The sequence below is a fragment of the Emydura macquarii genome, unplaced genomic scaffold, assembly GCF_026122565.2.
Source record: "Emydura macquarii macquarii isolate MOO-44397 ecotype Brisbane River unplaced genomic scaffold, CSIRO-AGI_Emac_v2 contig_1253, whole genome shotgun sequence".
NCBI lineage: Eukaryota > Metazoa > Chordata > Testudines > Chelidae > Emydura > Emydura macquarii.
In genome coordinates, this window is record NW_027131390.1 from 72,961,158 (window position 1) to 72,975,968 (window position 14,811).

The 14,811-nt window shown below is 44.2% G+C and overlaps 1 protein-coding gene across 1 annotated transcript in view; it reads left to right on the top strand.

Annotated features, from left to right (window-relative positions):
• The window catches only part of ATF2 (activating transcription factor 2), an 89,585-nt gene that overhangs the window by 55,884 nt on the left and 18,890 nt on the right, over positions 1 to 14,811 (top strand). The window contains 2 exon segments of the mRNA XM_067549209.1: positions 1,142 to 1,291; positions 5,080 to 5,286. Coding sequence (XP_067405310.1) covers positions 1,142 to 1,291; positions 5,080 to 5,286 — 357 coding nt within the window.

The following is a 14,811-nucleotide window of genomic DNA, read 5'->3' on the forward strand; positions in this document are numbered from 1 at the left end:
AATACTGCTTGCTGGAAAGAAGCATCCTCATACAAAGTTTATATTCCGGGAAATTGTTTAATAACACTGAATAAAATCTTATTGTGAAAAATAAAAACAGCTCTTAAAATAGCCATTGAAGATACCTAAATCTGTCCTTATACCACATAGGTATACAAGCTTGTTGTAAACAGAATGCGTTAACTTTAGTTGAAAATCTGCTGTAATTCTAATTCATTTCAGTAAAGGTCAGGTTTATAGTGAAAGTATAGCTTTTATTTTCAAGTAGCATTAAACTTCATTATCAAATAGACTAGTACAATCAATAAGATCAGCTTTAAAATATAGCACATAGTTTATATATTAAATCATCCGTGGCTCTTGAAATAGTTGTATATAGATAGTTTGTAGTTACTATTTTTTGCGATTGCTTAATAAATAAGCTAATATAAAAGCTTTTGTAAACCATTTTTGTTGAAAATATTTAGCCCACGCATAGCATTTTTACCTTTCACATTACTATGTAAACATTAGTTAACTTTCATATCTGAGTTAAAAGATGTCAGTTGTTTAATGCATCATCAAAATGTCATCTTAGAGCAAAGAATATGATTCAAAACAAGATATAAACCCACCAGAAGTTTTTTAATTCGGTTTTGAAAGAAATTTCCTGTGTCTGGGTTTATTGTCCCTGTGTATTTATCCATGCTTGTTTCTTTATCACACTGTCCACTCCACTCCATCAGTGATACTAGCACCAACCACTGTTTGTTCAATTCTCCCACACTGTTCTTTGCATTTCTTCCATGTGATGTTGTGTGTGTGGAAGGCCTTTCCTAAGTTTGTCCATAAAGCCATTACCCTTTAACTTCTTCATATTCCTTTTCAACATTCATTTCTATCGGGATGACTGCAAGCAATTTTCAACTATTAATGGCTAGCAGAAGGCTCGTTAGACTGTTGAAATTTAAAAAAAAAACTTTTATCCTTCTGCACCCATTGTATGTTTCTTTCCTTAAAGTGTGAGTTCATTGTGTATGTTTAGAAAGCAGCTAGCAATATATCGGTGCTACTGCAATAGCTATTATTTAAATGTAAGTTACCATCACAGTATCTTCCATTAAGAAAAATGTGAAGGAATATTTTCTTTCTTTACTTTCAGAGGTTGAAAGCTGCCTTGACCCAGCAGCATCCTCAGGTCACAAATGGAGATACTGCCAAGGGGCATGCTAGTGGATTGATTAGGACTCAGTCAGAGGAAGCCCGACCACAGTCATTACAACAGCCTGCTACATCAACTACAGAAACACCGGTATGACAACAAAGTCAAGATCTATTTCTAACTCCTTTTTTTGTTATGTAAAAATCTCTGATCCTCATTCCTTTATTTTATATATTGAAAATAAGATTCTGAGGTGTGTCCTGAATCAATACTGGTTTGGGGGGGAGAGAGGGAGGGTGGTTTTATGTACTGTTTGGTACACTGAAGCTAAGGCCACCTGATTTCTGTAGCACACTGGGTTAGTGTGGTATTGTATTAATTTCATGTTAAATGTCATAAATATTTCCCAATCATTTCAGGTTCCTGCCTAAGGTACCATTTACTTGAAAGAGCTATTATTAACTGATATAAAAATGAGGCCCTCAGATGCATAATTTAGTTAGTGTACTGTGCTCTCCTGGGAGTTGTGAAAATGGTGATGGTGGGAGAGCTAGTTGGGATGATAAGCGGGAATAGGATGAAAATGGGTGGGAACAAAGAGTCAGATTGGGAAGGGGAATAGATGTGCAGTTAGGAGTTGGGGAGAGATCTGGTCCCCTTGATTATAGGAAAAGGATTCAGAAGCTCCAATTCTTACCTCAAAGGGTTGCTGTTGATCTGCTTTCATCTGGTCAGAGAAGCCTGGGAAGGTCTGGGAAGGTTTTTTAGTAGCACAGTAAAAACAGAACCACACCCACCTTTTGTGGGGGAGAAAGAGACAAACATGCAGGAAGTAACCCTATTGAATATATTTCAGGTGGTAACTTCCTTTTTTAGGTTAGTCTACACTTGGAAAATGACATTTTTGTGGACAGTGGTTGTCAGAAATTGGTCCCTGTGGCTGTTTAATAATTGTTTCTTTCCCATGGTGTCTTTAAAATCAGATTACCTGTATCTCTCTCCTTCCTGTCTGTTTTCCCAGCTGTAGAATTTCTGCCAATTGAAAAACTGGCATGAAATACCTATCCTCAGATATCATTGCTCCAGTGTTGACAAACTCTAGCTATTAGAGTTAGACCTTCAAAGAAAAGATGTATAGAATGTCTCTTCTCTGTTACCTGGGGATACTTCATGGCTCTGTAGCACAAGGCTGGAACCTTCTCACATGATAGTGGATCTCTTGAACAGTAACATCATACGTTAGTCTTTTTAAGGATCCACAGAATAAAGGCCTGAACATCGATTCCCTTTAGGATTTATACAGGAATTGGTAGGGCCTTAAGAACCAAACTAGAGTATTCTTCTGAGGATTTCCTTTTAGAGGTCTGGTGGTGGTTGGTTTTTCAGGGCTTCTGAGAAACTAAAGCAAAGACTTTCATAGTATAGTTGCATGGGATTTCAGCTTTGTCATGAAAATCTTCTCAGGGATTTGAAAAGAGCCTCTGTGGAGTGTTTTAGGAAGATTTCTGACCATAATGCTGTTTTAATAATGGCCATCTGCTGAGCCAGAAAATTGAGGATGAAGCTCCCTCTTTTGTACAGATATCCTTACCAGTTCTTTCATCATAACAAGATAGTAACTAAGGGCCAAAATTGTAAAGGATTCTTAACCTTCTCTCTTTTTGTGCCTGCAACTAGTAGCAGGCTTATTAATTGGAGGTGAATGCGCTGTCAGTGCAATCTACTGTAAGATTCGGATGTTACAAATTTTGGTCACAAAATTTGTTTAGTGCAAAAAGAGACCATTTAAAAAAGTCTGGCTGTGTGTTCTTGATTTCTTTTCAACAGATAATTTCTCCTTTTGACTTGGGATCAGGAAGTTGTTCTCCCCTTGTTCTGTCAGGTCTGATGAAACTGACTGAAGAACAACAACATACTTTCATACTTTTTTTGTGAAGTGCCAAAAAAGTCATAACAGCTTTTAAGGTTTAGATTTGTTGGCCAAGACTTTCAAAAATGGATGTGTAAATTCACATTTAAGCTTCTAAATAAGTGGCCTGATTTTCAAAAGTGCTGAGCAACCACTGACAGCAATGGGAGTTGCTAGGCACTCAGCACTTTTGAAAATCAAGCCACACTGAACTTCCAACATCCTTTTTAGAAAATCTTGTCCCCTACTGGTTTTGAGGCTAGGTTAAGCAAGTGTATGCTGCCCAGGGTAAAGAGACTCTTCTTACTGAGTCTATCCACGAGAGCAATGGTTACCTCTTGGATTGAGACTGTGTAAGTTTGCCACATCAGTGACTTTCTGTGCTTTTTCTGTTGTTAATTGTGATGTGACAGTCTCTGTAGATGCTGCCCTGAGAAGACAGATCATTTTTTTCAGTCAGTCAAACTTTTTCTTCTGGTATATATAATCTGGTGAATAAGTACTAGTGTGAAAGTTCTCAGAGTCTAATCCAAGGGTGGCCAAACTGCAGCTCACGAGCCACATGCGGATCTTTTACAAAGTGCGGCTTGCGTAGCTTCCCCTCCCCCCCATGATCCCACCCATTCTCCACCTACCAGAATGTGGGGGAGGGAGCGCGGAGCTTCTGCCCTGCAGCAAGGTGATGGGACTTAGGGTTTCTGCCCAGTGGGGAGGGGGATCTCGGGGCACACCTGTGGGGCTCAGAGCTTCAGCAGGAGCAAGGCTGGAGCCCCAAGCTCCAGCAGACACCTCCTGCAGTGCTGAAGCCCTGAGACCCTCCCTCTCCCAGAGCTGAAGCCCCTATCCCCACCACCCCGCCACCGCAGGGCTGAATTCCCAAGCCCCAGCAGGTGCACCCTAGCTCTTGAAATTCTGAAGATTGTTGTATGCAGCTCGAAGGGTCAGTAAGTTTGGCCACCCCTGATCTAATCAGTATGGGGAAATACTTACAAATGGTCAATTCTTAACTGTAATTTTACTTCTCAAAGTCCCTTTATACCAGTCTAGATTTCATACCATGAGCTGTTGGAGTTAAGATTGGTACTCTGATTTTTATTTTAAATTAATAGATTTTATTTTTATTTATTGATTTCTTTGATGTATTTAGCATGCAGAGTCAGCCAGGTCCCTTTAGGAGGAGAGTTAATTCAAGGAGCAGTTTTATCCTCCCTATCAGCTGATAAGACTTGAAGATCCAAGGTTGTATAGCTGTAATGCAGTAGTCCTTCTATTAGGAACTATATTCTGCCCATGTAGGGGATGGACTGTATGATCTAATAGGATATTTTCATTTTAACTACTTTGATCCTATCCATGTCTGGGCTGGCATAGAGGGACTTGGAAAAGCCAAAGTAACAGGTAAGAAATTACTCTTCTAAGGATCAGTAAATACCAGTGCTTAGTCCATGCTCCCTTAGTCCATGCTTTGTGACAAGCAGTTACATGTTGGGCAAATATTACACAACATCCAAAGTATATTTAAGTTTTAGGATGCTAAGTGTTTGGAAAACACCAGAAGCAGAAACTATATGAAGTTATTACTTGATAAATTTTACAAAGTCATTTTTAGTTAAAGGGTTTTTTAAAAGTTAAAAAGTCTTCCTGTAACTTTAAAATGGGCAAAAGAATGTTTGAAAAAAATTCTAAAAAGTTATTGCTTCCAGGCTTACTTGTGTATGCCAAATGTCAGAATGGAGTGAATTTTTGCAGCAAGATTACAAATCTGAAAACTAGAGGTCATGGTTAAAATACTGACAGAACATTAAATGTAGTACAGTAGTGAGCAGTGAAAAGCATTAGTCAGTATTCATAGAATTAAGATGTATATTTAATGTTTCCTTTAGTTGAAAGCTATATTGAATATTAGACCACAAATTGTTGATACTTTCCTATCTAAAGATATGTACATTTATACATGTATATCAAACCCTTACATTTCAGTTCTATGTTGTGTTACACTGAACTATGACAGTGTTCTTGTTTCCTTCAGGCTTCCCCAACTCAGCCCACACCACAAACCCAAAATACAGGAGGTCGTCGAAGAAGAGCAGCAAATGAAGATCCTGATGAAAAAAGAAGGAAGTTTCTAGAGCGAAACCGTGCTGCTGCTTCAAGGTGTCGACAAAAAAGAAAAGTGTGGGTGCAGTCATTGGAAAAGAAAGCAGAAGACTTGAGCTCATTAAATGGTCAATTACAGGTATTTTCTTTTTTGATTACAAGCAAAATGTAAACAGTTCTTTGAATTTTCAATTAGCAATCCTGGGGTCATGGAGCACAAACTTGGTATAGGATCTACAATATGAATAGCTTTCTAAAATGCAATTGAATTCAGAACAGACATAATCAGTATTAAAATGCACATATCATAGTTATAATGAGAATGAGACTATGCAGCTTCTAAGATGTGTGAAATTTGGGATCTCGCCTTACTTGGCCTTTGTCCCATTTTAAGTAACTTTAGGGTTGTGACACAAACCAACAAGAGCAAGTCCATGTTGAAGTGAAGTCTCATTGGCAAAATATTAGCCTTAATTTAAAAATGTCTTGCTTTTATCAATTTGGGTCACAACCTGAGTTACTTAACTTCAGATTTTTGTTTTAATTTTCTTTGTATTTTTTAACTGTAGTTTTTTTTCTTTAAAGTGAATGTAGTGCTCGTGAAAGGTGCCAGATTGACAGCACTGGAAACTGAAGGCCTCTATTTGTCCACAGAACAGGTACAGCACAGGCAGTGGCAGTGCGAATTTCACCACACTGCCCTACCAGTGTGCCTCAACCCTATTTTTGAGGGACCGTATGGTATGAGAGGGTTATCCAGTATCTATTCCCAGTCAGCTCTTAGTGCCTTTGCTGAGACTGCCAAGAATGTGCCAATTAATGCCAAGTTGTGATGTGGACCCCCCACCCAAGTGTAGTGAACTGAAACCACCAATTCATCTCATTTAGACAATAGAACAGACAATTGGTGGTACTGGCATTTTGCTATCAGTCTGGGCCTGAGGTCTGTATCAGTCAACTTGAGCCAGCCAAGCCCCTTTAATAGGAGTTTAAACAAAAGTGTTTTTTTTAAAAACCAAAAAACACTTTAGAAGTGTATAAGAATTAATACAATAGACAATGAATGTTTCCTTGTAAGATCATATGGTAAATAAAAAAAAAAAAAGCTATCTTTTAATGGAAGATTGTCATAAATATAATATGATAGAGAATAACACAAAAATCACAGTAACATTAATATTCAGGAACCATGAAGTGAATATACAGAAAACTTAGGGTCTGATCCTTGCTGGTATAAATTAGTGCAGGGTGACTGAAGTCAGTGGAGCTTCACTGACTTACACCAACAGGATCTGGTTCTAAGTTTCCTGACATCCCCATTTTTAAGTGAAACTTAGAAGCAATATATAATAAGATCGATGTACTTATGCCACACTGTCCTTCCACATTGTCCTGAAAACAGTTGGATGCAAAACTAGAGAAAGAATAGCAAAGAGCAAGAAAGAATAAATTTTCAAACATCCATTCTTTATTCTTTGTCCTGAGGAGTGGGCAGGCATGTGAGCTCAATGCTGCAACATGTTGAACACCCTCAGCTCCTCGTCCACAGGGTTCTTCAACATGTCCGAAGATCCTGGCCCATTATGCAAATGAGATTTAAGTCTGGGTGAAGGACATAAAGCTGTCCCCCAAATTTTCAAGAAAAGCTGCATTATATCTAAGGTTAAGGTTTTGTCATGGTGATTTTTAGGAAAAGTCAGGGACCAGGTCACGGGTAATAAACAAAAATTCACAGAAGCCTGTGCCACTCCAGGGCTGAAGCGGAAAATGTCATGGCGGTCTCTGAAAGTCACGGAATCCATGATTTCTGTGACTTCTGAGACATAATCTTATCCTTAATAATATCTCAGTATTGGTGGAATTCCTTTCAAATACAATACATAGTGTCTCCCTATACTCTATCACTGCTCTGTAAACATTTTTCTAAGAGTAGTGGAGTAATAGTTCCGACTTCAGAGTATTATAATACAACAATGCAAGGAACATATATGCACGAGAGTTAATTAACATAAAAAATGGATGGGCGTAGGCTTATAAAGGGTAATATTGATAGAATTTTTAAAATACATAGGGCTTCTTCAGTGCAATCTATTAGCTCCAGCCATCATTTTATTAACATTTATAGGGGTTGTGAAAATGACTTGTGCATATCCCACTAATTATCAGATGTACTAAATGAAACCTTTTGAAGAGTACTGAAGAAATTAGAATGTATGCAATAATTACTGGCCAGAATTCCTCTTCGAGTGCTTGCACATGTCCAGTCCACGGTAGGTGTGTGCACACCTCGAGCATAGTTGCCAGTAATTTTTCCCTTAGTGGTACCTGTCCAGGTGGCTTGGGCGCCCTCTGGTGTTATGCGCTCATAGTGTGAGTATAAAAGGCCAAACTGACCCTGCACTCCCTCAATTCGTTCTTAGCGTCTGTGACAGTCACTGGAGCTGTTTTCTTTGCTGTGGCAAGCATTCTCAGTGGTTTTCATTTTTCTGATACTTGTGTATAGTTAGTAGTTGTAAATAGTTAATTAGTCTGTTAGTACAGTTTATTTTTCTCTGTCAGTTAGTGGAGTTTCATCTGTAACTGGTGCCTACGCATGCCTTTGTCATCGGGCTCCAAGCCTGTTTCTCCTGCAACAAAGCTATGCCTCTGAGTGATCCGCAGTCTACTTGCTTGAAATGCTTGGGTGAGGCTCATGCTGGGCATTGCTGTGAGATTTGCATGGACTTTAAACCCCATACAAAGAAGGACCAGGAACCCAGGATAAAGTTCCTGCTTGTGGAGGTGGCGCTGAGACCTTCCTCAGAGCCGAATCAGGTGGACTCTATCTCGGCATCAGTGAGGAGCGCTCCTCCCACCGTGTGAGAGTCCCAGAACCATTCACCATCCCTGGTGCCGAGGAAGAGGCATAAGAAGCAGCCAGTCGAGAGGAGATGTTCCCCAACACCAAAGGGGCAGGCACAGGGAGCAGAGTTAAGTGTGACCTAAATAAGGCCACTCCTCTGCCTTGCCATCACGGCAGTCAGTACCATTGACTCCAATCCTTATGCTGGCACCACTGAATCTGATACCGGATGAACTGTCATTACCCGAGGGACATCATGGTACCAACACTATTGCAGTGCCGTCCATGCCAGAGGCATTTGCTGCTGCCAGGGACCTGCTAGCATTTTCAGTACCCATGTCACCAGCAATACAGGAGTCGGTGATATTGGGACGGGCAGGAGAGAACATGTAGCCACCAGTTACCATCCGATACCAGGCCCATAGTACCATCTAAGGGGAAACTGACCATCCTAGCCTCAACGTAGACTTCCCCACCTCAGTACTGATCTCTGGCACCAGTGGGAACCGCTCCTCCGTGGTCGCCAGACAGACTCCTCAACTTCAGAGTCAGAGGTTGGATCATACTTCTCACACAAGGAGTTGACCCCGCCACTCCTCCAGTCATCCCTGCTGTGCCGTGGATCCCAGCACAGGAGTGCCATCAAGTGCTTGGCCTAGTGGTCACTGGAGGCCTATGCTGATGCAGTGGCCCTTTTGGAACCCCTGGGGGTTTCTCCCAATCCCGGGACCCCACTCAAGGCGCTCCTGTTCAGTGACTTCCAAGAAAAGGGCTCCGCCAACCCATTGGCTTTCCATTCAGGTTGCTAATCAGTCCTTTTTTTCACAGGAGATTTCTATCTGTTTCCTCAAAAGGCCTAGAAAGACTGCAACCCCACGTGTGAGAACCCATCCCTGCATGGGACCTACACCTGGTATTATCAAAACTTATGGACTCTGCATTTGAACTGTTGACAGCGTGTCCCTTGATATACCTTTCTTGGAAGGTGGCTCTCTTAGCAGTCGTTACTTCAGCTAGAAGGGTCTTGGAGATTCACACTCTCATGTCAGAATCTCTGTACACAGTCTTCTTGAAGGATAAGGTGCAACTATGTTCTCCCCTAGCTTCCTCCCAAAGGTGATTTCCCATTTTCATAGCAGTCAGGCAATCTTCCTGCCAGTTTTCTACCCAAAACCACATGCAAATAGGGAAGAACAGCAGTTTCACTCTTTCAACATGAGACATGCCCTAACGTTCTAGATAGAAAGGACCAAACCATTTTGTAAATCTGCCCAATTGTTTGTAGCGGTAGCTGACAGGATGAAAGGTCTCCCCATCTCTGCTCAGAGAATTTCATCTTGGATCACATCATGTATTCACAACACATACCATCTCCTGTGTAACTGCATGGGAGTCACGTACAGTGGAATGGACATGTGCCAGCACTCGAAGAAGGAAAAACAGTTACTAACCTTTCTGTAACTCTTGTTGTTTGAGTGGTTGTTCATGTCCATTCCATGCTAGGTGTGCGTGCACCACGTGCACAGTTGCCAGAGATTTTTTCCTCGGTATCTGCGAGTCCGGCTCTAGCACCCTCTGGAGCCCCGCACGTATGCACCAATATAAGGGGTGCTGCCATCACCGCCCTCTCAGTTCTTTCTTACGACCCGTGACAGTTGCTGGAATGATCTTTCTTGCTGCTGCAAGACTTTTCACCCAGTGGTTTGGACTTTCTATTTGTATAGTTATTATAGTTAGTATACATAGTTCTTAGTTAGATCTAGTGTATCTAGATAGTAGCGCTAGTAGTTGCCCTTGTTGTCAAGGGACTTTTCACCCCAGGGGCTGGGCATGCCTCAGTCCCCAGGTTTCAAACCATGTTCTTTGTGCAATAAGCCAATGCCAGTGAGTGACCCTTACTGTGGCTGTCTAAAGTGCCTGAGGGAGTTTCACGATAAAGCGAAGTGCCAGATCTGCAGGGATTTCAGACCTTGCACACGAAAAGATAGAGATATTCGCTAAAGGCCATTCTCCTGAAGGCAGCCCTCAGCTCTGACTTGGCACAAAGCACCTCGACATCTGTGTGGAGCATTCCCGGGCACTGTGCTCTTCCCGGCACCGCTCTCCATCCCTGGTGCCAAGGAAAAGGCATAAGAAACAATGCACCAAGAGAGGGTCTTCTCTGGTGCAGAATAGGGACAAGTGGGGATCAACAGGCATAGCGAGACCCACATCAGGCCACTTGTCCTCCAAGCCTCTGATGGCTCCGCCAACTCCACCTAGAGCACTGAGTCTGGTATGTGACCCACCACTGATTCATGGGAACAGCCGCAGTGTCAGGCATCTGCTGGCCCCTTTGATCCTGGAGGCTTTCCAGGCGGCAAAGGACCTGCCGTCCTTCCCAATCCCACCAATCCCTCAAAGTCCCTCATCAGCCAAGGTGACCAGGGACAAAAAGGAATAAGGTGTGGTGAGCTCCACCACGGCACTGTCTGGGGCAAGTCCTCCATGGTCTCGATGCAGAAGTCACTGGCCCATCATTGGTCCCTGAGCACCACCAGGAGGTGGAAGCGGTCATGGTAGTGCACCACCATGATCTCCAGGGAAAGAATCATTGTTGGAGTCAGAAGAGGAATCCTTTGCTCCTCCCAGAACCTACCAACCTATACATCTGACTTCAGTACCAGCCCTAATGCCAGCACCGGGCCACTGGCCAATGCAGTGGCAGTACTGGAATCCTTAGGAGTTTCCCCTGGTACCGGGCCCCCTATTACGCCACTCATACTCTTTGGTGTCAGAAAGGCAGGTTACCACCTCTTCCCATCCAGCACCAGACCCCAACTCCAGTATCAACCCCAGTGCTGACATCCAGGAAATGGCCCCAATGGATGTGGTGGTGGTAGAGGAGGAGGGAGCCCCATCCCCAGCACAGACCTCATCATCATCATCCCTGGACAAGGTGGTCGTAGGCCTAGTAACATGCTCCCACAAGACGACTTCAGGGCCTACGAGCAGCTCCTGAAAAGGGTCTCAGCAAACTTAGGCATGAAAGTTGAGGGCTTAAGGAGTCAATACACAGCCTGATTGACATTCTGGCTGCAGTGGTTGCCTCAAGCGTGGCTTTACCCGTTAATGAAACGGTGATGGGGCTGGTCAGGACACCATGCAGACTCCTTCTTCTCTGGCTGCCACCTCACAAAGGGCAGAGAAGAAATACTATGTCCCAGTCAGCAGGTTTGAATACCTTTACTCGCATCCTCACCCGGGTTCCTGGTAGTGTCAGCAGCAAATGAGCTGGACAGATAGGGGCAACAGAGTGCCACCCCCATAAATAAAGAGGCCAAGAGACTGGACTTGTTTGGTTGTAAGGTTTATTCAACGGGCGGCCTCCTGTCATGTATAACCTGGGACAATTGGGTACTGAGCATGGTAACAGTGGGTTACACCCTCCAATTTTCATTCACCCCTCCCTCCTACCCTACACCCCCATCCTTCTTCAGGGACCCTTCTCACAAGCAGCTTCTTGCCCAGGACATGCAAGCCCTCCTACATGTGGGGGCCATAGAGGAAGTTCCTCAAGACTTGAGAGGGAAGGGGTTTTATTCCTAATATTCCCTAATCCCAAAGGCCAAGGTCTACTGCCCATCCTGGACTTGCGTCGCCTTAACAAATATCTGAAGAAACATGTTCCGCATGGTCTCCCTGGCCTCCATCATTCCCTTCCTGGATCCAGGAGACTGGTACACAACCCTTGGCTTAAAGGACATGTATTTTCACATTTCTATCTCCTGTGGTCACAGAAGATTCCTCAGTTTTGTAGTGGATCAACACCATTACCAATTCATTGCTCTTCCCCTCAGCCTATCGGCAACCCCTTGAGTCACAAAGTATATGACAGTGGTAGCAGCCTTTTTCAGATGTCGAGTTGTGCAAGTCTACCCATACCTCAATGATTGGCTGATCAAAGGCCAGTTGCAGGCTCAGGTGCAGAACAGCATCAATATGGTTCAAGCCACCTTCCAGGCGCTGGGGCTATTGATTAACAAGCAGAAGTCAACTGTGTTCCTGGTTCAGAGAATAGAGTTCATTGGGAAAGTGCTCGATATGACCCAGGCCAAAGCCTCCCTGCCGGAAGCCTGTTTCCAGGTTATGCCTGACCTGATTTCCAGGGTCACAACCTACCCACTAACGACTGCTCGGGTCTGCCTCAAATTGTTGAGTCACATAGCAGCATGTACCTAAGTGGTGCGGTATGCAAGGCTATGCCTCAGACTCCTACAGAAGTGGCTGGCATCAGTCTACTCCTTGAGCAGTCACCATTGGACTTGATATGATTCTGGCTCTGGTCCTCGCTTCGCTGACCTGGTGAAGAGACCCCGGCTCTGAAATGAAAGGGTTACCCTTTGTCGCCCTTCATCTGTCAGTAACCTTAATCTCTGATGCGTCAGAATTGCAGTGGGGAGTCCACCTTGAAAGTCTCAGGACTCTGGATGTCTGGGCCCAGTAAGAACTCTCCCTGCATATAAACAGGGAACTCAAGGCAATACACTTGGCTTGCTAGGTGTTTCTTTCCCAGATCTCCAGCAAACTGGTGCAGGTCTTGATGGATAACACCACATCAGTGTTTTACATCAACAAACAGGGAGAACAATCTTCAGCCCTGAGCCAGGAAGCCCTCTGTCTGTGGCACTTCTGCATGAAACACACCATTCATCTCAACGCATCGTATTTCCTGGGAACCCAAAATGCACTGGCGGATCATCTCAGCAGATCCTTTTCCTCTCACCAGAAGTGGTTTCTTCACCCGGAGGTCACCAGAGTTATCTTCCAGAAGTGGAGGTTTCCCCAGCTGGACCTATTCGCCACCAGACAGAACAGGAAATGCCACCAGTTATGTTCATTGCACAGGTGCAGCATGGGCTCTCTCTTCAATGCCTTCCTGCCCTCATGGGCAGACCGCCTTCTGTATGTCTTCCCACTGATCCCTTTGGTTCACAAGTACATTTTAAAAATCAAACGGGACAAGGCAAAGGCTATCCTGTTAGCTCCAGCTTGGCCACGCCAGCATTGGTTCGTTATGCTTTTGGACCTCTCAGTAGCAGCTCCACTTGCACTCCCACCCCTCCCGAACTTGATTTCACAAGTTGTTGTTTCACCCAAACCAAACCTTCTTGCACCTGACAGCATGGTTTTGCTGCATGTCTGAACCCTGACGAGCAGGCCTGCTTGGAACAGGTTCAACAAGTCTTGCTAGGTAGCAGAAAGCCTTCCACCTGGGCTACCTACTTAGCAAAGTGGAAACATTTCATTTGTTGAGCCTCCGAACGGAATCTCTCTCCATCCCAGTCTTCTCTGCAATCTATCTTGGACTATCTGCTGCATCTGAAACATCAAGGTCTGGCCCTCTCATCTATAAAAGTTCTCTTGGCAGCCATCTCAGCCTCCCACCTCCCAGTGCACGGCAGATCAGTGTTCTCCCACAAGATGATGGTCAGGTTTCTCAACTGGCTGGAAGACTCTACCCTGAAATTTGCAATCCAGTCCCCCCATGGGACTTAAACCTGGTCCTGTCGAAGCTCATGGCACCTCCCTTCGAGCAGTTAGCATCATGCCCCATGCTGCTTCTCTCCTGGAAGGTTGCCTTCCTGGTAACGATCACCTCGGCCAGAAAGGTCTCTGAAATCAAATCCCTGATGTCAGAACCCCCTTATATGGTATTCTTCAAGGACAAGGTCCAGCTGCGCTCTTCTCTGACCTTCTTACCAAAGATGGTGTTGCAATTCCACAACAACCAGGATGTTTTTCTTCTTGTCATCTTTCCAAAACCTCACCAGACTGCTGAGGAACATCAGCTTCAGACACTGGATATTAGGCAGGCCCTCACCTTCTATGCTGAGAGAACTAGGCCCTTCCACAAGTCCACGCAACTTTTTGTAGCAGTAGCAGAAAGAATGTGAGGGCTACCTGTGTCATTCCAAAGAATCTCATCCTGGATAACCTCCTGTATCCAAGTTTGCTACGAACAGGCAAAGATTCCACCTCCAGCCATTGTGACCGCTCATTCCATGAGAGCCCAGGCTTTGTCTGCAGCGTTCCTTGCACAGGTGCCAATCCAGGACATCTGCAGAGCTGCAACACAGTCGTTGGTTCATACCTTCACGTCCCATTATGCCATCACCCAACAGGTCTGTGATGATGCCAGTTTCGGGAAAGCAGTGTTGCAGTCAGCATGACCATGAACCCCGAGCCCTCCTCTGGGGTGCTGCTTGTGAAACACCTAGCATGGAATGGACATGAGCAAGCACTTGAAGAAGAAAAACAGTTACTAACCTTTCATAACTGTTGTTCTTCAAGATGTGTTGCTCATGTCCATTCCATGACCCACCCTCCTATCCCTCTGTCAGAGTTACCGGCAAGAAGGAACTGAGAGGATGCAGGGCCAGTGGCACTCCTTTTTCTGGCGCCTATGTGCGCATCTCCAGAGGGTGTTAGAGCTGGCCCTGCAGATACCACTGAGGGAAAAATCTCCAGCAACAGTTCACGCAGCACACACACACCTAGCATGGAATGGACTTGAGCAGCACATCTCGAAGAACAACAGTTACAGAAGGTTAGTAATCATTTTTTCTTTGAGATGTGTTGCACATATCCATTCCATGACCCGCCCTCCTACTCCTCTACATCGGAGTTGACTGGAAAGAAGGCACTGTGAGAGGGCATAGGGTTATTAGTGCGCGGTACTAAGGGGCACCCAATCCGCCCCAATGGATATCACCAAGGGAAAAATTTCCAGCAACAGTGCTTGGGGTGCACTCACACCTACAGTGGAGTGGACATGTACAA